The 24,917-nt window shown below is 57.6% G+C and overlaps 1 protein-coding gene and 1 pseudogene across 1 annotated transcript in view; one reads left to right on the top strand and one right to left on the bottom strand.

Moving 5' to 3' along the window:
- The window catches only part of Eif4e3 (eukaryotic translation initiation factor 4E family member 3), a 28,150-nt gene extending 10,563 nt beyond the window's left edge, over positions 1 to 17,587 (bottom strand). The window contains exons 1-2 of the mRNA XM_047534820.1: positions 17,382 to 17,587; positions 7,264 to 7,336 (exon numbers count right to left, since the gene is read on the bottom strand). Of these exons, the coding sequence (XP_047390776.1) occupies positions 7,264 to 7,336; positions 17,382 to 17,554 (246 nt within the window). The 5' untranslated portion in view covers positions 17,555 to 17,587. The remainder of the gene's footprint in view (positions 1 to 7,263; positions 7,337 to 17,381) is intronic.
- Positions 17,588 to 19,203: 1,616 nt separating this feature from the next.
- Positions 19,204 to 19,896, top strand: LOC124970982 (60S ribosomal protein L29-like; annotated as a pseudogene).
- The last annotated feature ends 5,021 nt before the right edge of the window (positions 19,897 to 24,917 follow it).

Below are 24,917 nucleotides of genomic sequence, written 5' to 3'. Positions count from 1 at the left end.
TCTGCACTTGTGATGACATATGTAACCCTGACGTAGGTGTTCATCTGGTTGGTTTCAGTCACCATGCCCTCTCTGTAGGAATTTTACAACATAAAGCCATAAAACTCTCAAACATATGCAAAAAAAAATTATAAAAAAGAAGTTATCAACTGATGCAGGGGAAAAAAATGTTTTCCCCCTAGTGCAAAACAAGTATGTCCAGCTAACTTTAATTTCTATGGCAATTAGATCTTTTATACTTTTGAAGACTTGACTTGAAAAATTAGAAGGAGGGTGTTTGACTATATTTAGGTATGCTTTATTATATATTTTATATGCATATAATATGTATAATATATGCATATATAATTTATATATATTATATGTATGCACATATATGATTTTTATATATATATTTATTTATTTATTTTTTTCATACAGAAAGATCCACAATAGGTACAGCTTTGTGGTCAGGTGCATTCTGTTAAAAACAAATTGACTTTGTCCTAAAATTAACAAGACACACCAAGGAAGGGACCTTGCTGGTGGTCTTCTCACAGGAGGCCTGGGGCACAGCTGGAGGTGCGTGGCCATGACAGTAGACCCTCACACAGACACGCCCCGGTCAAGGAATCTCTCCCACCGGAGCCCAAGACACGGCACCCTCATATCCACCAGACCACATCTCCTCAAGCCAGACTCTCAGATAGGAGCCCTTGAGGCCTGGGCTTGGGACTGAGCCGGGAAGGAGCACTGGAGCGTGCTCTGACCCCTGCTGGAAGGAGCAGGAAGCGGCTCGCGGCCAAGGCAAGGAACTGCCCGCCATGCTGGGTGCATGGGCTGCCCACCGGCACCCTCCCCAAATTCTCAGGACAGAGGTGCTGCATGAGGGCAGGAGGGTGCTTATGCAGGCAGGGAGCCCCTCGCTCCCCCACATGAGGACGCAGGACGCAGCCGGCCACCTGAGAACCCGGGCAGGCCCTCACCAGACCCTGACCAGGCTGGCACCTGACCTGGACGCCAGCCTCCAGAACCGCGAGAAACCCTGGTTGGTGTCCAAGTCCCCCACCCCGTGGTCCCTGTCATGGTAGCTGGAGAGGCTGAGACAGCTGGCTGTAAACAGAAACAGCTGGATAACAATCAAGTGGCCATCGCAGTGCGTACTGTAGCCGTAACAGCTATGATCCGGGATGCTGGTGGTCTCGGCGGGGCCTCCGTCTGAGAACTGTTCCATGTTCATGTGACGTGTTCTAATGACACCTCACTGGGATTACTGTCCTCGTTTCAGTTACGGAAACCGAGGCACAGAGGCCCGGTGCATCGCAACTTAGTATGGAAGTTGGGGGCTGCAGAGAAGGGTGCGCGCCCTAGTCTGAGCACACTGAATCCTGCGCATAGAATTACGTGCAAAGGGGAAAGAGTCGTGCACGGTGTCCAGGCCTAGGAGGACACCGAGCCCCAGGGCCTCGGAACGGAGAGCCCTCAGTGGACTTGATCCACCTGAATGATAATCCTGGCGGGTCGTTCAAGCCTGGTTCATGTTAAAAAAAAGAAAAAAGCAGCTGAATTAATTGTGAAGGTGGTGACGATGACCTGTAAGAAAACCGAAGGCGGAACGTCACTGGTGGTGGAGGGTGTGGGGGAGAGACCCCCTCGGGCTCCTCCTGCTGAAACGCACTCCCTGGGGAGCAGCTCAAAGTGGGTGGTCGTGAGGGCAGACCCTCGCAGACGTGTGCCCCTGTCAACGCTTTGCTGGTCTAAGTGACAAATGACGCCGACCTTTCCGTTTCTGTCTGTGGAGTGTGAGTGGGTCGAGATGGAATTTGAACCCTGGCACCGACTCCAGACCCCTCTGTTCTGACCCACTCGGCTCTTCCCTCCCAGATCCTGCTGTATGCTTGAGGCGTTTCCTTCCCCAGACTCGGAAGCCACGGGCAGATCATGGAGTCCCAGGGAGGGACGCACATGGAAGCTGTTTCCCACCCTGAGATGCCCTTAACCTCCTGCGCGTGAGCCCAGGGATGGTCTTCCTCCAGCCCGAGACCCCTGCTCCGGTGAGCCAGCGAGCACCGTAGGATTTACAGGCCAGACCAGGCTAAAACGAAGACCCTGCTAAGGAAGGACCGGCAGGACCCTGGGGCTGGTGGCCTACAACTCCAGGAGGCATCCCTGGCCCAAGCTCCTGCGCCCCACCAAAGGTCGCCAGGCCTGACTTCTTACCCAGCGTGTGAGGCACCCTGGGAAAGACACACAGGACAGAATGCTTCCCTCGTCCCCAACTTCAGCAGAACCCCACGGATCCCACTACGGGTGGTAGCCCTGGAAGCTTCTCTTGAAAACAAAACCAAAACCAGACAAGTGTTCTGTTTCTCTTGGCAAATCTGACCAGTTACGAACGGTGCGGCTCAACATGACTGGACGTGTCTATGGGGCTCGTGTCTGCACCTTGGCCATGGATGCAAAAGTGAGGCCAAAGATCCCGTGACACCGTGGAAAGGGGCCCGGCCAGGAAGCACGGGCCCCGAACGGGTCTGCTCCCTGTGGCCAGCCTCCTCCCACGCACGCCCGGACCACCACTGAGGCACGTCGATGGGGAAGGAGCTGGAGGGGTCCAGCCTCACTTGGCCTGTGGAGCCTTCTCCCCCGACCCGACCCCGAGGAAGAGAAAGTGCAGTCACAGGTGCGTCTTGATGCGTGATTACACTCTCGGAAATACGTTTGGGGAAGAAACAGAAACCGAAAATCCCACCGCGGCTCAAAGCCTGCAAACAGATCTCGAAAGCCAGCCGCTTATACTCGGTTCTCTGGCCCACACAGGGAAGACGGCCGTGAAGGTGACACCGGGCACCGCGTTTATTAGTGGCAACGAAGAGCTTTTGTTCGGACACTCTAGTGAGCGCCAGGACCAGCCGGGGCGTGAAAGCCGAGGGCATCACTCGGGAAGTGCTAGTGGGCACAGCTGGGGGCCCTGTGCTGGTCCCAGCAGAGGTGGACGTGGGCTCCCCTCGCTTGGGCCGAAGTTCTCCAGCCCCGTGTGGGGGCCCCTCCCCGAGCGGAAGCTCTAATGTCTGCACCACGCACAGGAGCGGGCTGCAGCTCTCCGCCCAGGGGAGCCAAGGACCAAACGCACAGAGCAAGCACTCGGGAGGCCGAGGGAGGAGCTGGGTGTGGACAGGCCATCGGCAGTGACCAGACACCCCCGCCTCCGGGTTCTGCAGCGGTCACACCCCATCCGACAACCTTCTGACAGACAGGCGAACGGGCTTTACCAGGAGACTGGCAAATTTCCTCCTCAAATTTCTACTAGAATCTTCTAAAGAAAAAGGAGAGAAAGAACACACTTGAAAATCCTAGAAAAGAAAAGATGTCACGTTCTGCCTGGAAACAAGGTGATACGTTTGTTTTATAAAATAAAACTACCCAGAAAAACAAACAAACAAACCCAAACCAGGTTTCCTTCCCAGGGGTGCGGCACCGACAGAGAAGGTGTTGGTGAGATACTAAGCTCACTGGGCACCTGTGCTGGCCGGGGCCTCCTGGCACCTGCAGGGACAGTATGTGTGGAGGGCAGCCAGGGCCCGGGAGAGAGGGGCGCCCAAGAGCTGGTGGGCGTTTGACTCTCGGACCGGCCAAGAGCACAGTGCTGAGCTGCAGGTGCCAAGCGGCCGAGAGAGAAAGGGCTTCTGCTCGGGATTCCAGAAGACTGCGCTTATCTGGAGAGGGAAGCATGGGGTCAAGCCTCCCAGGGTGGCCGGAGCCCCTCCCTGAGCAAAGCATGGGACCCGGTGCAGCGCACGTGTGCCCTGCTCCCTGGAGGCCACAAGACTCCTAGGAGACCCGCACGCCACAGGCGCAGGCAAGGAGAGCTGGAGGGCCCGCCTCAGCCTCAGCAGGCCCTGCTCCCAAGGGCCAGGCGGCCAGCATTTCCCGACTCCAGCACCTGGAGCCTGACGGCAGGAAGGCCTGGTCTGGAGGTGGGCGGGAGCAGGGAGCAGAAGAGGGAGGACACTGCCCCCCAGAGAGACCTGATGTGGAAGGGAAGAGCCTGCAGTTGGTGACTCGCGACTTCCCATTTGGAGGACGAAACCTCACTCACCCTCCCGCTCCCGCCCCATGGCGCCCTCCCTGCCCTGCGGAAGCGACGGGATCGTGGGCAGTTTGACAAGAGCTCTGCTTCTGCGTGACCAGGTGGTGTCCACGGGTGTGGATCCCCTCACGCACACGAGCCAGCTGCATGACGGACACAGGCCCGCTGGGCGTTGAGCTGGCCACGGGGCCTCTCTCTCCCCAGCGTGAGTCCCCTCTCCCCCTTCCCTGGGTCCCCCCCCACCATGTGAGTCACCCTGGTCCTCTGTCACAGGATGGCAGCCTCCGTGGCCTGCGTGCTGCGTCCAGGGAGTGGGCCCTCCGAACCAACCTTTCCCTCACCCTCCGTCAGCGCTGGGAAGCCTGTGCAGCCCCAACCTGATGGCCCCTGGCATCAGGTCTTGATGTCACCGGCAGCACACAGGACGAGTCTGTCCTCCCCATTTTAACAGCCTGGACAGATTGTTTAGGGAGCCTTTCTGGTTATGATAAATGATGCTGAGATTCCATCAAGAGAAGAAATAGAAGTTTCCGTGCTACGTAAATTCAAGGAAAGGGTCCATTTGTGAGGAATTGCAGGCAAACCCAGGGCACGTGGGACAGGTGGGGCCAGGCTTGGAGGCACAGGGCCCGGGTGGTTGCAGGGCGTGGGCAGGAGCGTGTTCAGGGTGGGCTTCTCAGTCTTGCGGGGAGGAGGGAGCCCTTCCTGCCAATCTCAGCCAGCAGGAGACTGCCTTGTGCCACAGGGAAGCCGGGGCACGTCTGGAAGTCACGTTCTGCCCTGTGCTGCGCCCACCAAGGACGCAAAGCCACCGGAGCAACGTGGAAAACGTACACGTGCTCAAAGGAGAAAACAGAATCCAAGGTGCCCGGAAAACACACCTGCACAGAAAATGGAACTTTCCAAGAAAGACGGGGAAGTCAAATAAATTTAACTCCAGGTGGGCAGAAGCTGCTGGCTGCAGCGGGCGTGTCCTTAGCAGGGGGTTGTGGGTCCTCTGAGGCCACCACTCAGTCAGGAGGAGTGAAAGAGAACTGAGCTGGGCGGGGGAGTCCAGCCCCTCAGGCACGGTGTGGCCGGCCGCCTCCCTCTGGACATCTGGGCCCCTGACCACCCAGCCTCCGTCTCCGCAGTGACAAACGGGCACGAGAACATCTCCCTCACCCCCCTCACCCCTGGGTGGCAGAAGGGCCTCAGAGCACAGAGATGGGCCACGTCTCCACGGGAAGAGTCATCAGTCACCTGATTCTGAAACTTCGTGCACACGTCCGGGGAACAGATGGGACGAGGCAGGCAGACGGTCAGTGTCCACAGCAGAAAAGGACAGGGGTCGAGGGGGGTCTGCAGGTGACTCTAGAGTCAGTGCCCACCTGGCTCCTAAGCACCTGCGACACTCCTGGGACCTTAAGGACACTGGTGGCTCAACCCCCAGAACCGCGGTGAGTCAGAGGTGCTTTTACAAAGCCGGGCTGGGCCGGGTGCACTCGGAGCATCACCGCCCGAGACGGACCGCCCCGGGGCAGCGGCACATGCTTCTCTCAAGCGTGACAGGTCCGCAGCAGGAGACAGGCGGAGCACTGGGGTTTCAAGGAAGACCTGGCTGCGGCCCAGACGTTCCGTCTCCCTCTGGCCTGTTCTCACTCTGGTTTCCCCTTCTGGCTTCCTGGAGGCAACCAGCCCATGCTGGGAGCAGAAACTGACCCCGCGCTTGGGCACCAACCGGACACGGGGACCTGCAAGTCCTTCCCTGTATGACCCCGGAGCTGTGGCCAGAACCCAGAGTGTTCTTAGGAGGACGCTGGACCAGCTGTCACCCTGGCCTGGCCATGCTGAAATAAGCTGCTTCCTGCTTCACCACCCTCTCTCTGCTCACTGGACTGTCCTGGTGGTGTGTGGCCCTAGATGGACAGATACCTTTTCTTGTTTTTTGTTTTTTTTGATACTGGGGATTGAACCCAGGGGTGCTTAACCACAGAGTCACATCCCCAGCCCTTTTTTATTTTTTACTTAGAGACACGGTCTTGCTAAGTTGCTTAGGGCCTCCCTATGTTGCTGAGGCTGGCCTCCAACTTGTGATCCTCCTGCCTCAGCCTCCCAAGTTGTTGGGATTACAAGCGTGCACCACTAGGCTCAGCGGATGGAGAGATCTTTATGGGAACAACCTCTTGTGGCCCTGGAAAGTGGTTCATTTATGGGGTTCTCATTCATTCCTTCCATCTCTTGACATCTACCGGGTGTGAGCAGGCACAGCACAGCACCCTGCATCCCACACAGGGTCGGGAAAACCGGGCCCATCCTCACCTGCCTTCACCAACACTGCCCTGGAGTCCAGCACCCGCTCTGTGGCCTGGCAGTGGGAGAAGCCTAGAGTCCCTCGAGGGAGCATCAGGACCCAGCAGCTGCCAGGCGAGGACGGGCCTGGACAGCGGGCGCTCTGAGGCTCACAGGCGGCCACTGCGGAGGGGTGAAGGGGGACGGGGCCTCCCAGGCCACGAGGGCACGTGCTTCTGCAGACGGGCCTGTGCTAACCGGGACGCTGCCCTTCCCTGGCACCCGGCAACTGTTTACAGTGACACTGTCCTTTGCTTCCCAGGAGCTTGTCACTTTCCCAAGTAGAAAAGCAATGGCCAGAGGCTGGGACTGTCCTTGCAGCGGCCATGGGGAGGCGCCCACGGGAACCACCCTGACGCCAACCTGCTGGGATTTCCAAGGCCCTGTGAGGCTCAGGGGCCCAGCAGGAGCCCCTGTCTATCCCCTGTGCCTTCTAGAAAATCCGGGGCCCGTGGTCAGCACGGTGTGAAGCAAGCGGCCTGCGGAGACCTATCCACCCCCAGCAGCAGCGGCACCAGGAGAGGAGAGAAGCTGAGAGGATCTGCTCGTGAAGAAACTAGAAATGGATCCACTCGACGATCAGGCCTTCAGGGCCGGACAGAACCCACAGAACCAGGAACGCGCTGAGCGCCGCTGGGCCCTGGGATCTGCCGGGCCGGCAGGAACACTACCTCCCTCCCCGTCTGGGGAGCTGTGGAGGAACCAGGGCCCGTGCCTGTGGGCAGGTGCGCCACCACCAGCCACGCCCCGGCCCAGGAGCACCCTCTCCCGCACCCCGCACGGCACCCGGGGAGTGGCCGCCCCTGGCAGGACTGTGTCCCTGTGAGTGTCCGCGGTCGCCCCACACGCCCCTCTCTGGCTCTTACCTGCACCGTCGGCACCGTGTAGATCTTCTTCAGATTCGAGGCGCACTCCGCGGCTGTGGCACCCGGGAGGGACCTAAGCAAACAGCAGCAGAGGAACAGAGCCGGTCAGCCTCACCCGACCGCCCACGACGCCGCTTTGCAGGTCTTAATAAGGAGCGGTCTCAACACCACAGGACCGGGCATCCCGGGGGTGCTAGGCAGAATTCAGAGGCGGCGTTTCTTCTTTGTGAAGACCTGTGTGCTTCTAAAACTTATTCTGGGGACATTTAACACAGCAAACAGGGAAAGCAAGGAGAAAGGTATTGGAAACCTTACAAACGTGTTTTGGAAAGACACTTTTAAAATAACCCGGTAACACCCAGCATTCCCCGGGGGGGGCTTCAGAGCAGAAACTGCCCCTCCGGCAGGCAGCAGGGGTGGCCGCCTCCCCTCGTGGCCTCGGCAGACCATGGTAGCACCACACGTGCTTGAGAAACCAAAGGGCCACGCGCCTCTCTAAGAAATGTCCCTCCACACCAGCTCGCCTTCCCTGAGCTTGCAGGTGTCCGCCACGCCTGCCTGGAGAGGGGGCTCAGCTGTGCCCGCAGCTGCTGTGCCGGGCCGCGTGGCCAGGCTGCTCCTCTTCAGCTGCGCAATGTTCCACTAGATGGCAACATTCTACAGGTTTAGTCGCCGGAACGGCTCTGCCCGGGCTGGGGTGCAGGAGGAGGTCTCAGGGATCTCAGGTGCTCAGGATCTTGAACACTGGCACCATTTCTGGTTCCCACGCTAAGCTGGCATTCACGCTAGAGCCGGGTCCAGGCCAGAGGCCAGACCTCACGCCACGCACCGGGTCCCAAGTCCACGCCGGCCAGAAGGAGAAGCACCCTGCCCAAGGCGGACCCCTGGGACCTCCTGATCCACGTCTCCGCACGAGGAACCAGCCACCGACCCCCGAGACACGTCCCCCAGGACCCCAACACGCCGCACTTTGGACAATTGTTAACCGCAGCACACGAGAGGCGTGCTCGGCAGTCACGCTCGCTCAGATGCAAGACGATGGCCAAGGGCGGCCCGGGTGGGGTGGGCATGGCAGGCTACAGGGACGCGTTCCTGGAAGTAAGGACTAGTGTCCGGAGGTCAGAAATAAGGACTCCTCGCCCAGAGTCACCAAGGCAGCATGATAACGGGCCAGTCCGGGGCACAAGGGACCCCATGGGGCAGGGAGGCCTGCTGGGGACTCCACCCTAAGGCACTGGGTTTATAATACTCTCCTCTGTTGTGATTATACCTGCCTGATTTTGTTTTTAAAAACCAAATCCACTATAACCATCACGACAGTATTTTTCCATCAGACCTAACCCTGAAACAACCACACCACGGGGTGAAGAGCGAGGTACCTAGTCCCTGGCGACCGAGCAGGGCCCGGGTGAAATTCAGCAGCTGCAGGAAAGAAGGGCTGTTCTGCTGAGGCCCCGAGTTGGGTAGAAAACGCTTGGCGATTCAGTGTGAATTTTTAGCTTTTTTGGTTTATGTTATGAAAGATCACAGGGAAAAAAATGAAAATGGTCCCCAAATTTCTTCTGAATAGATTGCTACATGAAGGCTCTATGGCTTTGACACGAAATCTCTTGGCATTTATTCCAATACGAGTTTTTCTTACTTTTAAAAGTCTGGCTGGACTGCTCTACCAAATATTCCTCCCCTCAGCATACAGCAGGACGCCTTCCCTCGCTGCACACAGGGTGGGGGACTTAGACCCCAAGGACAGGATTATATTTTGCACTTTTTCATTTTAGAGATTATGTAGTTCAAATCCTTACCAACTTTTAAAGTCATGCTTCAGTTAGGAAGTTAGAATGAGTATAATGTGAGTATATTCCTCATACAGGATTGTGTCCATTTCAACGAGGATTCACGCGAGGATGTTGCCATTTAACTTAAAAAATTATCAACGAACAGATGCTTTTTCGGTGCCTCTTTGTAAGTGGCTCTGTCTCCACAGTCGGGTCTTTGACTCCTATTCCGGGACAGGAGAAAATTGCTCAGAGGAATTAGGTTTGCTTAGTTATACTGTTTGTGAAGAAATGAAATTTCCAGAGCCCAAGAGAAACGTGTGGAATGAAACCCCATTCAAAGCTCACTAATGCAACCACGCCACCAGCTAATTCATACGTGCTAAGTTCTTTTTTTTTTTTTAAATACTGCTGGGACTCGAACCCGGGGCCACGTGCATGCCAGGCAAGTGCACTACCCCGTGGCCTGTGCACCCTGGCCCTGTTTGTGCTGGGTTCTGGCCAGTGTGCTAAGCCTCTGACCTCGACTAGCACTGATCCCTGCGATTCTGCTCACGCAGTCGTCCGTGTTCTCCTTGACCATTTTGCAGGTGAGCCAGCTGGGGTTAGAGGTGTGGCCCAGGGCGCACAAGCTGGTCTGAATACAGGTCACTGTGATTTTCTGCGCCCACCCCATGCCGCCCAGCTGCCCCGTCATGTCGCAGAGACACTTGCGTTTTGGTGCTGACTGAACCAGGGTCTTGCGCACGCTAACCACATGTCCACGCTGAGCTTGGGCCCAGCCCCACGCCTGGACTTGTTAGGTGTTCTGTGGTGGATTCTGGGCATGTTCTCACCAAAGCCTCTATTTTTGCCGAATCCCATTCTTAATACAAGATGGCGTCCGTATGATTTTCTTGGAGGAAATGATATTAACAGTCTTTCCCATACAGCAGGGTGGGGGAAGGTCCTCACGGAGGGCAGCGGATCACACCCAGCAACGGCTTCATGTTGACAGATGAACACCTTGTAATGGTGCAGTGCTGGGGTTTGGAAGGGCACACGTCAGACTTCTAGAAACTCAGTTTCCTAATTTCTTCATGGAGGATCCTGGGCTCCATGATCTTAAAGGCTCCTCCCAGCTGCTGGAAGCTTTATGAATACCCAGGTGGCACAGAACCAGGACGATGATGTCAGAAACCACCCACATCCGTACACCTCAGGCCCAAGCCTCCGACTTCTTTAACAAGGAAAACGGGCCACAGCTCCTAGATCCATTTGAGAGGGGCAGGCGATCCCTGAGTCTTAAACCACCCGCCCAGTACACAGGTTGTCTGTCCTGGGCTTGCTGAATGGTAGTGGAAGCCATTTCTGCTTTCTAAGGTGCTGGTCGTGGGTGGTGGGGACACAGCCTTGGGGCAAGCAGCCACACCCTCTCTCGGGCCTCTCTACCAGACAAGGGTTTCTGACAGACGTCAGTGAACGGGACGGTCTTACTGCTATCACACACACACAGGATATTCTCTTCTCTCGAACAGAACCCAATCAGAACCCTTTCTGCCACGTAGGCCTGGCTGACCAGGGGTGGCACCTGGGAGTGACGCTGGCAAAGGAATCTTTGGCCGCACCTGGAAACACCTGGTGGAGGACAAGCCAGGGAAGCTGCGGACCTCCCCAAAGGACAGGACAGGACACAAAGCCCTACAACGATGGTCTGAAAGTTCCTCAGTGCCCAGGCCAAGAGCCACCCTGCCCACGGCAGACGCGTAACAGTCTCAGGGCTTAACATTTACTTAAGACCAGAGCTCCCAGCTCCAGTTTGAAATTACTGGTCTCCCCAACTTAACGGAACCTTAGGAAATGCATCTTAAGACCTACGTGAGACGGGTGGGACTCCTTCTCATTTGGAGAGACAGGAGAAGGCAGGAAGTCCAACAGGGCTGGACCAACTGTTCCTGGAGTGGTTTCCAGGCACCTAAGCCCCATTTACACACAAGACTACAACGAGCTGCCGACAAATCCTGTGCGCTCCTCATTAAAGCCGGTCCCTGCACGCAGTCTCGATGGAACCCTTAGCTTAAGTTAAGTCTCCAAGGCCTGAACCCATTCTCTTGCTTTTTATCTACCAAGTGCTGAGCCCCAGTAAACAAGAGGAGCGCTCATCCTGCTGCTGTGCGGACACCGTCTCATCCAAACCCCACTTTACAGGTAAGGAAACCAAGCCTGAGGGTAGACTGGAAACGGGCCCGGATGTGGAGTCACAGAAGCAGAGATAGGCCTTGACTCAGGTGGCTCAGCAACAAGTCACCCTGGACACGTCCCCTGGGGCCACCAACACATTCTGCACCCCCCCTACCCTGCCTAACCCCTCAGCCCCGGCTTTAGAGAACAAGGGGGCTGAGTAAGCCCCTGGTCCCCTGCAGAGGCCGTGGCTCCACTCAGCAGCCAGCTGGAAACCTGGTGGGCACCGAGCAGGCTTCCTCACACCTACCTGGCTCTCTGTCACCTAGGGTGTGATCAGCCACCACGCAGCGTCACCTGGGAGCTCGTTAGAGACGCAGTCTCCAGGCCCCGCCCGAGAGAGCTGCTGACCGAATCCCGGGGATTCAGCAAAGCTAGAGATGCGCTGGCCAGTGTGGGCCACGGCAAGGTCGCAAGAACCGAACCCAGCCAGAGGAAGACCCGCGAGTGACGGCAGCCTTCGCTGCCTCCTGGGTGCACCTGGTGTCTCCTGGACACCCCAGGACAGGAGCACCACTGGACCTGCAGAGTCCTGCCCAGGGACTTCCATGTCGGTTTCCAGGCAGGCTCTCTTCTCTGCAAATTGTGAAACAGGGGGTCCCTGGGCTTAATTGTCTTCCATGACACTGGCCCTTGGTCTCCCCACTTGTGAAATTAAGTGGCAGACCCTGATCACCTCCAGGTCCTGCCCAGTTCCCACGTGTTGGGCTGTGGGAGAATTATGCTCCATTCATGGTTCATAGTCACGGAAGGGGTCGGGGACACTAGGGCCTGGTTCACACAGACCCTAATCCCACGTCTGTTTCTGATCTTCTTACTGCTGTGTGACCTCAGGCAAGTTACTTCCAGGGTCCCTTCTTCCTCTCAGGAATGCTGTGGAGTCCTCCAGTTTCAACGTGACGAGGGTTTTGAGGCTAATTCTGCCGAACATGCAGGAGTGAAGTGCACTTCCTGAGCGAACTGGAAAAAGACACTTAGGAGCGCACGTAGCCCGCTGAGCTGACTCTGGACACGTGCCCCCCGGTGCGTGCACACACTATTTTGTGAAAAAAAAAAAAAAAAAATGAATGATGAAAATATTCCACCTCGGATGGGAGGTGATTTCCTTTCAGCCAAGAGAACCAAACTCACCGGGGAAGACCTCGAAGGCAGGCTGGTGGGGGACCACCCCCCAGCCCAGCTCTGCCGGCTGCCTGACTAAGCACGCCCTCGGCTATCACTCACTCCATTGGACGAGCTGCCATCACAACCACGTTAGATAGACTGCGGTGGCTTGCGGCTACACGGGCTTCCTGTTTGAGAGCCAGGCACATACAGACTTGGGCCAAGCCACTACTGACAGCTAATAATGCATCTGTTGAGACCACCCACATAATCTGAGGGTCTGGTTCTGCATGCTGATTCAGCTCTGGTTTCTCCATCTCCTGTCACTCCTAGGTCATCACACAGTCCTCGACAGTAGCTGCTGAAGTTCTTCCCACCTTGATAAACGACTCGCCCCTCTGTACACAGCCTGCGTGGGAGAGGAGTAGCAGAGATGGAGAAAAGAAAAAACGAATAAACATGCAGATTTTCAAATCAGCCAAAGGAGGCCAGCTCTTGCAGCATCCCGAGCCACGGCCTCGGGTTCGAGATAGTAAGTGGCACCTTGTGGTAGTCACCTTTGCCTTCTCCTGACCTACCACAGTGACTGCCACCAATATGTTCAATTAATATGATCAATACACAGAGCAGCGACTCTCCAGTTTGGAGGCACGAGACTCTGGCTGTGAATCCATCTGCCTCCCGGGAGGTGGGACTGAGCAGGTCTGTGGTTGCATTTTAACCAGCCCGGCCTGGTGGCCCTGACACTCGGAGATGCATGTACCCTGTGCAGCAAAACCTGGTGAGGCAGGATTGGTGGCGTACGTGATGGCTCACCTTTGGGACCCAAAACGGAAGCCTGCACAACCTCGCTGAGCACCTGCTGTGTGCGAGGCAATGTGCACTCCCAGAGTCGCAGACACGGCCAGCAGAGAGTCTTGAGTCAAAAGAGAGGGACAGAGGGGACAGTGACCCTCCACGGCACAAGTATTAGCCTATAAAAACGCTGTGGGAAAGCCAGAGGGGAACAGCGGCCGCAAGGATCATCGCGGGGGGCCAGCAGGCTGGTGGAGGAGGCAGGCAGGTTCTTTCTCAGGAAGACAAGGGGGAGAGAGGCACCCCAGGCAGCAGGAACCTCAGGAGTCGAACTTTCCAGCTGCCACGTGCTCATCTGAGAAAAGGGCCAGGGGTCTGCTGTGGGCTCCGCCTGCATGCGGGACTGGTGAGGGACCGGCTTGCAGGTTTAAAACAGCAACATATGTGAATTTCCACCATGATCTGTAAGTCCGTGATTTTTCCGAAAAGAAAAAAATCCTACCACTGCTCAGAGCTGTTCTGGGAGAGTCCAGGAACCCTTTCCCCTCCACCACCTGGACCACAACCTGCAACAGACACACCTCAGGGGGCCAGAGGCACAGTTAGACTCCAGCGTGTGGCAGGGAGAGGAGGTGTGGGCAAGAGCAGGAGCATGGCAGAAGGCCAGCAGGCCAGCCTGGGCGGGGGCACCCGATGGGGGAAGAGCGGGGAGCAGGCGGGTAGCCACGCAGGCTGTGGGCAGCTAGGGCTGGGATGACCAGGGCCTGCACGCAGGGGGACGCAGAGGAGGGGATGGCTTTGATCCGGGCAAGGTTTCAAAGGGTCGGACACAGCTCGGAGCAGGACGCCCAGGACAGAAGATCCGAGGACCACATGGAAATCCCAACTTGGGAAGACAGAGGGTGTGGTGGGACTTTGCCATACGGTGGCAGGACAGGAAGGGGGTGGAGAGAATCCCGCTCAGTTACTGATGTCAGGACAGCGTTGCAAGTGTCTGTGGACCTCCTTGGCTCTGGGAAGTGTCCAGAACTGAGAAGGGAGCCAAGGGCCAGAGGCGGAGCCGTGCCAATCATCACCAGGGGGCCATGAGCCCCGTCACTGCACCTGGGAAGGGCAGCGCTGCCGGGGTGGCATCCAACACCCCGAGAACTGCTGGCTGACCTGTGCCGGGCTGGGGGCTGAGGAGTGAGCAACAGGTGCCGAGCTCAGGTGACCTCCAGCTGACGTCCCAGTGACAGATGACCAGCAAATGGTGGGGATGCCACAGACAAAATGCAACAGGTGGGGCTGGGCATGCACGTCCGGGAAGGCCTCGCGGAGAAGAGACGCGTGAGCAGAGGGACCCAGGCGAGGACTGGGGGGAGGCCAAGGCCACGGGGATGGTGGGAGAGAGCAGGGTCCTGGTGAAGGGGAGGAGGCGGGGAAACAGGAGCGGGGGGGAGAGCAGAGTCCTGGGGCTACGGGAGCCCTTCCGGCTTCTGCTCTGGGGTCAGGGTCCCAGACGACCCCAGGTCTGGGGTGGAGCCGCCAGAGGCTGGAGGTGTTGCTCTCTGCTCCTGCCTGAGCTCAGAGGGACAGGAGCGGCCCGTGCAGGAGGTGTTCCCACAAGGGTTGGGCTGGATAGTACCAGACTCCTTCACAGGACAAGCAGGAGGAGCTGGATCCACAAGGACCAGCTTCAGCTGGACTGGAAGCCCCGAGGCGGGCTGAGCGCTCTAGGGACAGCCTGCCAGCGGCATCCTCATAGTGGGTCTCATAGTGGGGGGCACAAGGTGCCCGGGAAACCCGGGGAAGCAGAGTGGCCTCCAGGACTGAGACAGGGCAGGGCTATAGATATCAGGAACGGGGGAGAAAGCTCATCCTCTGCCCCAACCCCAAATGCTTCATCTCTCCCTTTAGAAAAACAAACAAACAAAAAAACCCAAGAGTTTGCTGGAGTGGACTCCTGAACATGCACAGGACTTCAACGAAGCCTTCACCAATTCACCCAGCGCCGGGAGTGAACTGAGGAACTTAGGCGGCTGCTGAATTCACCCAGTTGCTCCCGAGCCTGCAGCGGGGGCGTGGGAGGACCTGGTGACTCTGGAGCCTGTCAAGAACGAGGTCAGAGTTAAAACTTGTGAGCACTTCCTCCGAGCCAGGCGCCTGTGGGGTTTGCAGTCACGGCCCTCCCCGGACCCTCAGAAGCGCCCTCTGAGCTGTACCCACCCCATTCCTGCTCAGTTCACGGACGGCGGGGGGAGGCCCGGGGCTTGCTCGTCACCACGCAGCAGGCTGGAAAGCAGGCCAGGCCAGCAGGCAGCACAGGGGAGTGGTAGGGAGCAGAAGGCCTCTGGATGCTGCGGAATCAGAGCTGAGGTCATCCGGGGTTAACGGGGCTGGGCTGCTGTGAGGACGGCCCAGGCAGGCTCTCCTGAGACCTTCCAGGCTCCACAGCGGGACTTCTAGGGGGTTACAAATGAACTCCCGAAACATGGTGTGTCCACAATCCTCCGGGGGACGGGGGCAGCTGATATAAACACAATGCATTCCCAGGGAAGTCAAAAAAGCTCGATAAAAATTACGAGATGATTGATTAGGCAAAATGAATTCATACGCATGACGTGGAAACTAATTATGACTTCTAAATGAAAATGGCCATTCCTATTAAAGACTGGACATGGGGCAGTAATACTTCACTTGGTGATTGACTTCAGAGGAAAAAATGTGCAATCGGCAGTAGGAAAGACCCCATTAGGGTCCTCACTAAAGTTACATGTTCTTATCTCAAAAGATACGAAATATTCCTTAAAAGTGTGGGTTGTCATATAATACTGAAATCTTAGGCCATTCCTACAAGGTGTTGTTCTGTTATGTAGACTGAATTTTTTTCTTTCTTTCTTTTTTTTTTGGGGGGGAGGGGGGTACCAGGAATTGAACTCGACCACTGAGCCACGTCCCCAGCCCTTTTTTGTATTTTATTTAGAGACAGGGTCTCACTGAGTTGCTTAGTGCCTCGCTATTGGTGAGGCTGATTTTGAACTGGAGATCCTCCTGCCTCAGCCTCTGGAGGTGCTGGGATTACAGGTGTGCACCGCCTCGTCCGGCTAGACTGAATTTCCACCTGCTTAAAAAGAAACTTCCTTCCTACTGTTTCCCTGGGTCCCCAGCATCCACGATTTGGAACACGGGTGGAGGTTTAGTGGGTTGAAAGCAGACACCCACCTAACAGCAGCCTGAATAGGCAGAGCTTTGAACATAAAGGCACACGATGTGATTCTGCGACCGCTTGCCCAGAGCACTCTCGCCATGGCAGAGGCTCCCCCATCCCATAACGAAAGTGAAAACAGTTCAAAAACCAGACTCCCTCCACTTCCCGCAGCCCCAACTTATTTGGGTCCCCAGAAAAAAAACTGGCTCTGCGTGTCAACTCTCACAGGTGGGTGCTACTCCAGCAGGCAGAAGGGACTCTGCTGGTCTTCACTTTAAAACATGCCACTTTCTAAAACATCTTGCGGTATTTCCTGTAAGGCTCTTTAAAACCGGAGCTGTCTTCTAAGTAAGTTTCTCAGAAAATCGCTGCGTACATTCCCTCTAACCACCACCCTGGTAGCCGGACTTCCACCAGAGTTTCCGCAAGTCTTTGGGGTCACCCTGAGGTGGCCTCAGGGCCCCGGGGGCCCAAGGGAGGGCTGTGCACCCCGAGTCTATTCCCTCCTCAACTCTGCCTGGGTCCCTACGTGTCAGGCACAGTTCTAGGTCCTGGGATTTTGCAAGTGTCCAGAAAAAGCGCTGCGCTGTGATCCTGCGCCAAGGGGAGGTGTCCAGGACCCGGGAGGCAGGCTGGCAATACACAAGTTCACCTTTGCCAAATGCCCCGCTGAGCGCCCTGAAGGGAACCAAGCAGGGCAGGTGGGCGCGGGAGGCCGCGGAGGAGAGGCGCGTGGCCGCGGGGACCCGGGGCGGTCCTGCCTTCCTGGCCAGGGCGCCAGGACCCGCTGAATGCCCAGCGGCACCGGTTCTCAGGAGGAGGGAGGCGGCTCAGCCGCGCCCCCGGGCTGCCAGCTGCGCGCACGGCTGTCACGGCTCAGGGGCGCCTGGGCAGCCCGGGAGCCCGCAGGCAGCAGAACAGCGCGACCCGCCGGGGACGCTCCGCCCGGCCGCCCGGCCCGCGGCTGCCCCAGGGCGCGGAGCGGCGGCCGGGCCCCCTCGGCCGAGACCAAGCGGCGGCGCCCGCGCCCTCACCTGTCCAGCCAGAAGGTCCAGGGCGAGTGCAGCGGCACCCCGCCCGGCTCGGGCCGCAGCGCCGACGGCGGGGCCAGCCCCGGGGACCGGGCGGCGGGGGCTTGGGGCTCCGGCTCCGGCTCCGGCGGCTCCCGGGCCCCGGCGGGGGGCGCGGCGGCCGCGGGCAGCGCCATCTTCTCCGCCCCGCGCGACCGAGCGCCGCTGAGTCACCCGGGCGCCCGCCCCGCCCCGCCCCGCCCCGCCCCGCCGCCCGGACGGCCAGGGCTCGGCCGCCGGCTGCGGAGGACCAGGGCGGGGCGCCACCGCCGCCGCAGCCCGGCCAGCGCACGGCCACCAGACCCGGCGGCACCGAGCCCGCGCCAGGGCACCGGCCGCCGGGCGCCCTACAGAGCAGGCCCGCTGGGGGCAGGCGAGGCTGCTTAGGCTCCCCGCAGCCCCAGCGACGGGGCGGCCAGGCACTGGCGGGGCTCAGAGGGCTGAGGGGACAGAAGACGGCCAGGGGAGGGCTCTGCAGCCCGCAGGAGGTCAGCAGGATGGAACAGAGGCCACAACAGATGGAGGCGCGGATGGAGGGGTGGGCGGAGGCTGAGACTCACATGGTGCAGAGGAGGAGGGACAGAGACGTACCGGCAGTCTAAAGGAGGGACGGGAAGGCTGGCAGATGGCTGGAGGGAGGAAGGAGGGATGGCCGCATGGAAGGGCAGATGGAAGCACAGTCGGATGTGACAGAGAGATGGAGAGCGGGCACCAACGGCCAAATGGATAGGGACTCCAGTGCCCAAGATGGCAGACAAAGGGCCAGACAGACAGAGGGTGGACCAGACGGACCACTGACTCAGGCAGGAGGTGAGGCAGACCAGCATTGCACAGGGCGGCAGTGAGCTCCCTACTTCAGCTGACCTGAAGGGAGCAGAGCCTCCTCCCCAACTCTGCAGAGTCACCATGTGGCTCCGACCTGGCCCAGAGTGTGGCCACTTCCAAGGAGGGCCTGACCAGCCACGGTTCTGCAGGCCTGCCCATGCACGGCAAGAGGATTGAGAGGGCCATCCTGAGCAGAGCCCTGAGCCCGGGGAAGAGGCCCTCCTAGCACAGCCCTGCCCCAGGTCTGCCTCTCCCTTTCAGAGGAAAAGCAGGAGGGAGCCATATGAACACTGTGGAGGCCCGGACAGCCTCAGACCTTGCGCTTCTGCACAGTCCTCTCTGTCCTGGAGCCGAGAAGGAGGAGTTGCCTCCCTAGATTTTCTACCTGGCCCAGGGCACATTCTGCTCCTGACTTGAAGGTCGACTGGGAGGGGGTAGCAGAGAAACTTGGCAGGACAGGCTGTCCTGAGTCCAGGGCGGGTGCCCTTCCCAAAAGGACCCAAGGCGGCATAATATGGCAACAGAAACGGGACAATGCTTTGCCATCCCTGCTTCCAGTGGAACCTTCTAGCAACCTAAGATGCCAGAAGCAGCAACGTATTTTCTAAAGTCCTTCTGGAACAGAAATCATGGGCTCCCCTGGTTAGACACACTATTGTTGTTTAATCTCTCCTTTTTTTCCCAAGAAAACAGAAATATGGCATCCTTCAGGCTGTTCTGAGCACTTTACCCTCTAAATTTGTCTAATTACAACAATCCAATGAGGAAGGTATTAGTCACCCTTCTTACATATGAGAAACAGAGAGGTTAAGTTAACCTAAAGGTCACACAGCTGGTAAATGGTAGAGCTGGGATTTGAACACCGGTGTTCAGACTCCAGATTCTAGGCTTTCAATTTCTGGAAGCTAATACTTAGGTCATAAAAATGAGCCATGAGCAGTAGATCTCCCTTCCTCTCCAGATGATCAGTCTTCCTGCCCAGAGGAAAGTGCTATTAATAGGTTCCTTCCAGAGAAAGGTAAGTATGTACCTAAAAGCACATAAAATTGTACCTCTACAACCTTTTAGTATTAGAAATAAAATCATTCAATACCTACGGTGCCCCTTCTTCTCTTATTAAACATTCTTTGAAGATTTTCCATATCCAAACGCTGACGTTCTCTTAAGGGCTGCAAAGTTATTCACTGTACAGAAGTAACACAGCGGTGCCCACACGGCCAAGCCCAAGAACACGCCACGCACAACCAGTCCCGAATATGGCCCAGGAATGGCGTCAAGAAACCCCCATCACAGAGATATGGGTCTCTTAAGGGGCGGACCCCAAGTTCCTGAGAAATAGGCGTTCTGCCAAGAAGCACAAGAAGGGCCTGAAAAAGATGCAGGTAAACAACGCCAAGGCCCTGAGTGCACGTGCCAAGGCCCGGGGGCAGCGTGAGGAGGTCAAGCCCAAGATGCCAAAGGGCACCTGCCACAAGCTCAATCGCCTTGCCTCGCTTGCCCATCCCAAGCGCGGGAAGTGTGCTTGTGCCCACACAGGGCCAGTGAGCGCAGGCTCTGCCCGCCAAAGGCCACAGCCCAAGTCAAGACCCCGGCGGCAGCTCCAGCTCCGGTATCAGCCTCGGCTCCGGCTCAGGTCCCCGCGAAGGGTCCATAATAACACCCTCTACTGTGTGACCCCTGAGCCCTGTCTACGGGGACTGGTGCCCTCCTGTGCTGTGCTGTCTGTATAGACAGATGCAGAGGCAGGAAGAAAAGAAGAAGTACCAGAGCCCTTAACATTCACGCAGTTTCGTCCACTATCTTCTGCACAGTGTCGCCGTGAGCATGTTTATAGGAATGTCTTTCTTCACCAGAACAAACAGCTCAGGGTAATCGGAGAAGCAGAATTGCTGGCTGCGTTAGAATACTCGACACACACTGCCGCACTCCGCGCAAAGTGTGCACAAGTTCCCAGGCAGCTGATTCACAAATCGCGGTCGACTGTGACGGCTTATCCTGAGTGACGTTTATCCCATTTCTAAGGCACTGGCGAAGGAAGTTTTGCTTTCTGATGATGAAAAAACTAGTCAAATTGTCAAAGTTTTGTTCTTCCTCAGGCCCTTTAAGGATACACTCATCAAGGAAGGACCCTTTTAATTTCCTTTTCTCTGTGGGCTTCTAAAGAAGAAAGTGGGGACCCATGACACATTCTTTTCAGAGCTTAGAAATAGCAACAGTTGTATTGAAAAGCAGTTATATGTCTCCTGCAGATTTTGCTCTGGCTTCCAGGAGGCTCAAAATTCTATGGGCTGCTCAATCAGAGCATCAGGATTAACCATTAAAGACGCATCACTAGCTGGGCGTGGTGGCGCACGCCTGTGATCCCAGAGACTCGGGAGGCTGAGGCAGGAGGATCGCGAGTTCAAAGCCAGCCTCAGCAAAAGAAGCATCACTGTTTTGATGTCTATTCCTAATTCTATCAGAATCACCTAACTGTCTCTATGCACCTTCTACTGTGAAGCCCTGAAATCTCTTTGGGAAATTGATGGTACATAATTAAATAAAATATAAATGAGCTTAACATGAGTCACAGAGGTCAGACACCAGGGCTCAGCGGACAGGCCTGGGGGAACCAGGGGCCCGCTCTCGTTCCCTTCCTGCTTGGCATGATAGACGCTTGGAATTATTCAGGATCATTAAAAGAGAGCCAGTTGGGAAAATTCCCTCGCCTTCCCCTCTCTGCAAGTGGATGGCGGCAACGCGGGTTTCCGGGCAGGAGGGGTTGTGGAGACCGTCTCAGCAAACCTCCGTCTTCACGAGCAAGGAAACTGAGGCCAGGGCCGTGAGCTGACTTACCTGAGGCCACCGCTCTGGGAAGGGAGGCGGGCCTAGAAGGCGGGCTTGAGGTCCGGGCCCAGGCGCTGCCCCACTGCATAACCTGCCGGGCGGACGGCTTGGGGTGGCAGGAGAGAGGAGGAGGTGACCCCACAGCCCCTAGCAACGAAAACAACAGAGAGGACTTGAGGCACTCATAAATAATTAAGCAATTAGCTGCAGCAGCCCCTCCCCTCCCCTCCAGCACCAGTCACCAAGGCAACTTGGGCAGGGAGCCTGCTGGTTGCCTAGTAACAGTGTGGTCTGTTCCCCTGACATGCTCTCTAGGCATCCAAGGATTTGAGATCCGGGAGGAACCTGACACAGGGATCACTATTCCAACACCTTTATTTTCCAGCTGTGGACACGGAGGCCCAGAGAAGCTGGGTAACCTGTCCAAGGTCACACAGTGACTCGAAGGCACAGTCGGGTTCCATTTCCAGGTCCTCCATTGCACTAGGGCCGCCTTGGGCAGGGTACACGTGGAGGCGAGGAGGAGATGGCTCCACAGTTACTAGAAGGAGGAGAAAGTCAGAGCCAGTGAGCAAGCAAGCAGGAGACAGAGACCTTGAGAGCGCGTACGCAATTAGCAGGAGCTGGTAATCCCATCAGTGCAACTTTCATCATCACCATGGCAACGTGGGCGAGGCGGGCGCTGGTTGCCTAGTAACAAGTGGTCCTCTCTCTTCCACTCACATCCTGCTCCCTGGGATGCCTGAGGAACAGAAGGACGCTGGGGCGGGATGGGAAGCCTTCTCCTTCAAGCCACCAGGAGTCCGAGGTGCAGGGACACTGAGCCAGTCCATGGCCACAGAGCTGGCGAGTGACATTGCTCCATTGATGACCTGTCACAGCACTGCAAGAAGGGGACTTCGCCTCGGTTGTCAGACAGGCTTGGGACATGCTGGAGGCCTTGAGGGAGGTCCCCTCGTGTCTAACCGGGGGCACCGGGCGAGGTGACAGGAGCAGTTCCCGAACGCCCCGTCGCTGAGGCAGAAAACCCGAGGCAGAAGTCACTTCTCCCGAGCCTCGCAGGGTTCCTAGCTCTCTGTGCCTCAGTCTCCACACCTGAGGAACGGGCACCCCGACAGTCCAGAGCTCCAGAACCACCATCAAGATCGGAAGAGAAGCGTGGCTGGGCACGGCGGCCCACGCCTGTCATCTCGTACTCAGGAGGCTGAGGCAGGAGGATGGCAAGTTCAAGGCCAGCCTCAGTCATTTAGTGAGGTCCTGAGCAACTTGGTGAGACCCTGTCTCGAAAGAAAACATAATCAAGGGCCGAGGACGTAGCTCGGTGGTTAAGCAACCCGAGTTCAATCCCTTGTTTCACGGAAAAACACCGGGCACCTCAAGGCCCTGCGGCGAACACCACGCGTCACTGATTCCACACCCGGGAAACACGTGCTGCCCAGCGCGGGCTGGAGACTCACCGCGAGCATGACCGGCGTCCCAGGTGCGTGTGGCTGAGGGCCGGCTCACGGCGGGGCTCGCTGGCAGCGTGCTGCTTACGTCCCTGGGCCCCTTCCCTAAGCCCGAGGAGGTTCCTGTTTACAGGGTGCGATGCTATGAATACGCAGCTCTGGCTTCTCCCTGGGAACTCTGTTTTCCTTTCTGTTTAAAGGCTCAAGGAAAAAGGCGGCAGTGGCCACTAGATGGCGGAGCCCAGGCCCCTGTGGACAGCAGCGCCCGCGGGCACAGGCCCGGGCTTCCAGCAGCGTCGGAGGTGGTCAGCCTGGGCCAGGGCAGGGAGGCAGCCTGGGGACCCTGCGGCTCAGGGCGATCTCGGCTGAGACCCATCTCGGCTCCAGACAGGACCCTGCTGCGGGCAAGCTCGGTGACCCCAGGCGGTCATCGGCCAGCTCAGCTGCAGACTTCGTCGGGGACACGGTCTCTCCAGGAGCTCTCTTTGTGCAAGCTGCCGGGAGGCAGAGCTCAACCGGGTTGGCTGGGTCCTCAGGACCCCGGAGGTCTGGTCCAGACTCGAAGAGGAAGGGACGCGGTACAGGAAGTGACATGGTCAGCACCTGCAAGGAGGAAGCTGACCTGCAGGGTCACTGGGCGATGGGCCGGGGCCGGGCCCCGCTCGCTCTTCAGAGCTCCGTCCTCCTGGGCCAGCCTCCTTAGGATGGCCCTCCTTCTTGGTTCCTGAGCTCCAGCGTGGCCTGCATGGCCACGACGCCCTGCGGCCAAGCCGGCGCCCCTGCTCTGCTGCCACGCAGCTGCCCCGGCAACAGCACCCAGGCACCAGATCCACCAGCCCTGAAAAGTGCCACCCTGGCTTTTGACAGCTCCCAGGACCAGGCTGGAAGTCCCTCCAGTGCCCATAGGGTGTGGCACCTCCCAGACTGCTCTGGGGCCGCGGGCACCGCACTGGCTGCTGCCTCCCCTCCAGCGCAGGCTTGCCCTCTCCCACGCTGGCCTCTTGCTCATCTCTGCGCCCCCATGCCTGGCACAGGGTGGGTCGCACCGCTGGCACCAAGATGTGTTCGGGAGAAGATCTGGGCATCATTTGTTCAGTTATCCCACTCCTTGGTTTATACCCAAAGGACGTAAAATCAGCACACTACAGTGACACAGCCACACCCATGTTTATAGCAGCTCAACTCACAATAGCCAAGCTATGGAACCAACCTAGGTGCCCTTCGGCAGAGGAATGGATAAAGAAAATGTGGTACATATACATAATGGAATATTACTCAGCCATAAAGAATGAAATTAAGGCATTTATCAGTAAATGGACGGAGCTGGAGAATATCATGCTAAATGAAATAAACCAATCCAAATATTTCTGTCATCTTATTTCTGGGCTCACAGCTGGAGGTCTAAAATCTCCAGCCCAGCATGCAGAGTCCTTCACAGTTGGAGCCACCTTCACAGATACGCTACACGCATATTTCCAAATGTTTTGGCGCGTGCGCGCATGTGTGTGTGTGAAAGTATTATATACACATATTTACATGTACTTGCAAATACCTAAGTATATGTTAAATACATGTATTTGATAATGTGTGCATGGAAATACGCATCTATTTCCAAACAGATCTGCCCCGTCCCTGGGTGTGTCCTCCGCCTTGCCACCACAGGAGCTCCTGGGGGGCCTGGCTCGTCCCGCCCTGCGCAGCACCTGGCTCCCGGAGGACCAGCCCTGAGGCCGTCAGGACGCCGCAGCCCCCAGGTCCGCACACTGCTCGCCCATCCCCGCGTCCTGCCTGAGACCCTTCCCCTCTTCTCTGTGCGTCCACGTCCTCTGAGCTTCGCCAGGGGCCAAGGAACGACCCGTTGCAGGAGATTCATCTCCAACACGGGCCAGGAAAGGGACAGGAGAACCCCAGGGACCTGGAGCCACGGCCGAGCAGGCCTCCACACGCTGTCCCCAGGAACCCCTTTCCCTGGCAGAGGGAACCCGGAAAGTGACCGTGGTCGCCTCCCGTTGTTCACTTAGATTGCTGCCAGGGTCCACGTCCGTCACCTGCAGCTTCGACCAACACCCTCTGCCGGTCACGGGCTTTGGATCCAGCCGTGGTCACTGACGCCTGCGGACAGCCGAGCGAGCAGGTGCGGCAATCAGTGGGCGGGGGCCGGGGGCTGGCGGGCCTCAACGGGGTCTTCAGTAAGTCTCAAAAGACAGGAAGAGATGGACAGTAGGGAGGCAACGGGATCCGGGAACCGTCCACGCGGGGCAGCCGTCGGAATGGAGGAGTCCACCCTTGAGCCCCCTGCCCGGCTGCACCGCGGAACTGCAAGGTGCCCGCCCCACCCCGCGGGTGAGTCGGGACAGGACGCAAGGTGAGGCCAAAGGTCAGGCGCACCATGTCTCAGATG

Source organism: Sciurus carolinensis, chromosome 19 (genome assembly GCF_902686445.1).
Source record: "Sciurus carolinensis chromosome 19, mSciCar1.2, whole genome shotgun sequence".
Classification (NCBI taxonomy): domain Eukaryota; kingdom Metazoa; phylum Chordata; class Mammalia; order Rodentia; family Sciuridae; genus Sciurus; species Sciurus carolinensis.
Note: the sequence above shows the minus strand (reverse complement) of the source record. Positions and strands in the feature narration are given on the sequence as shown.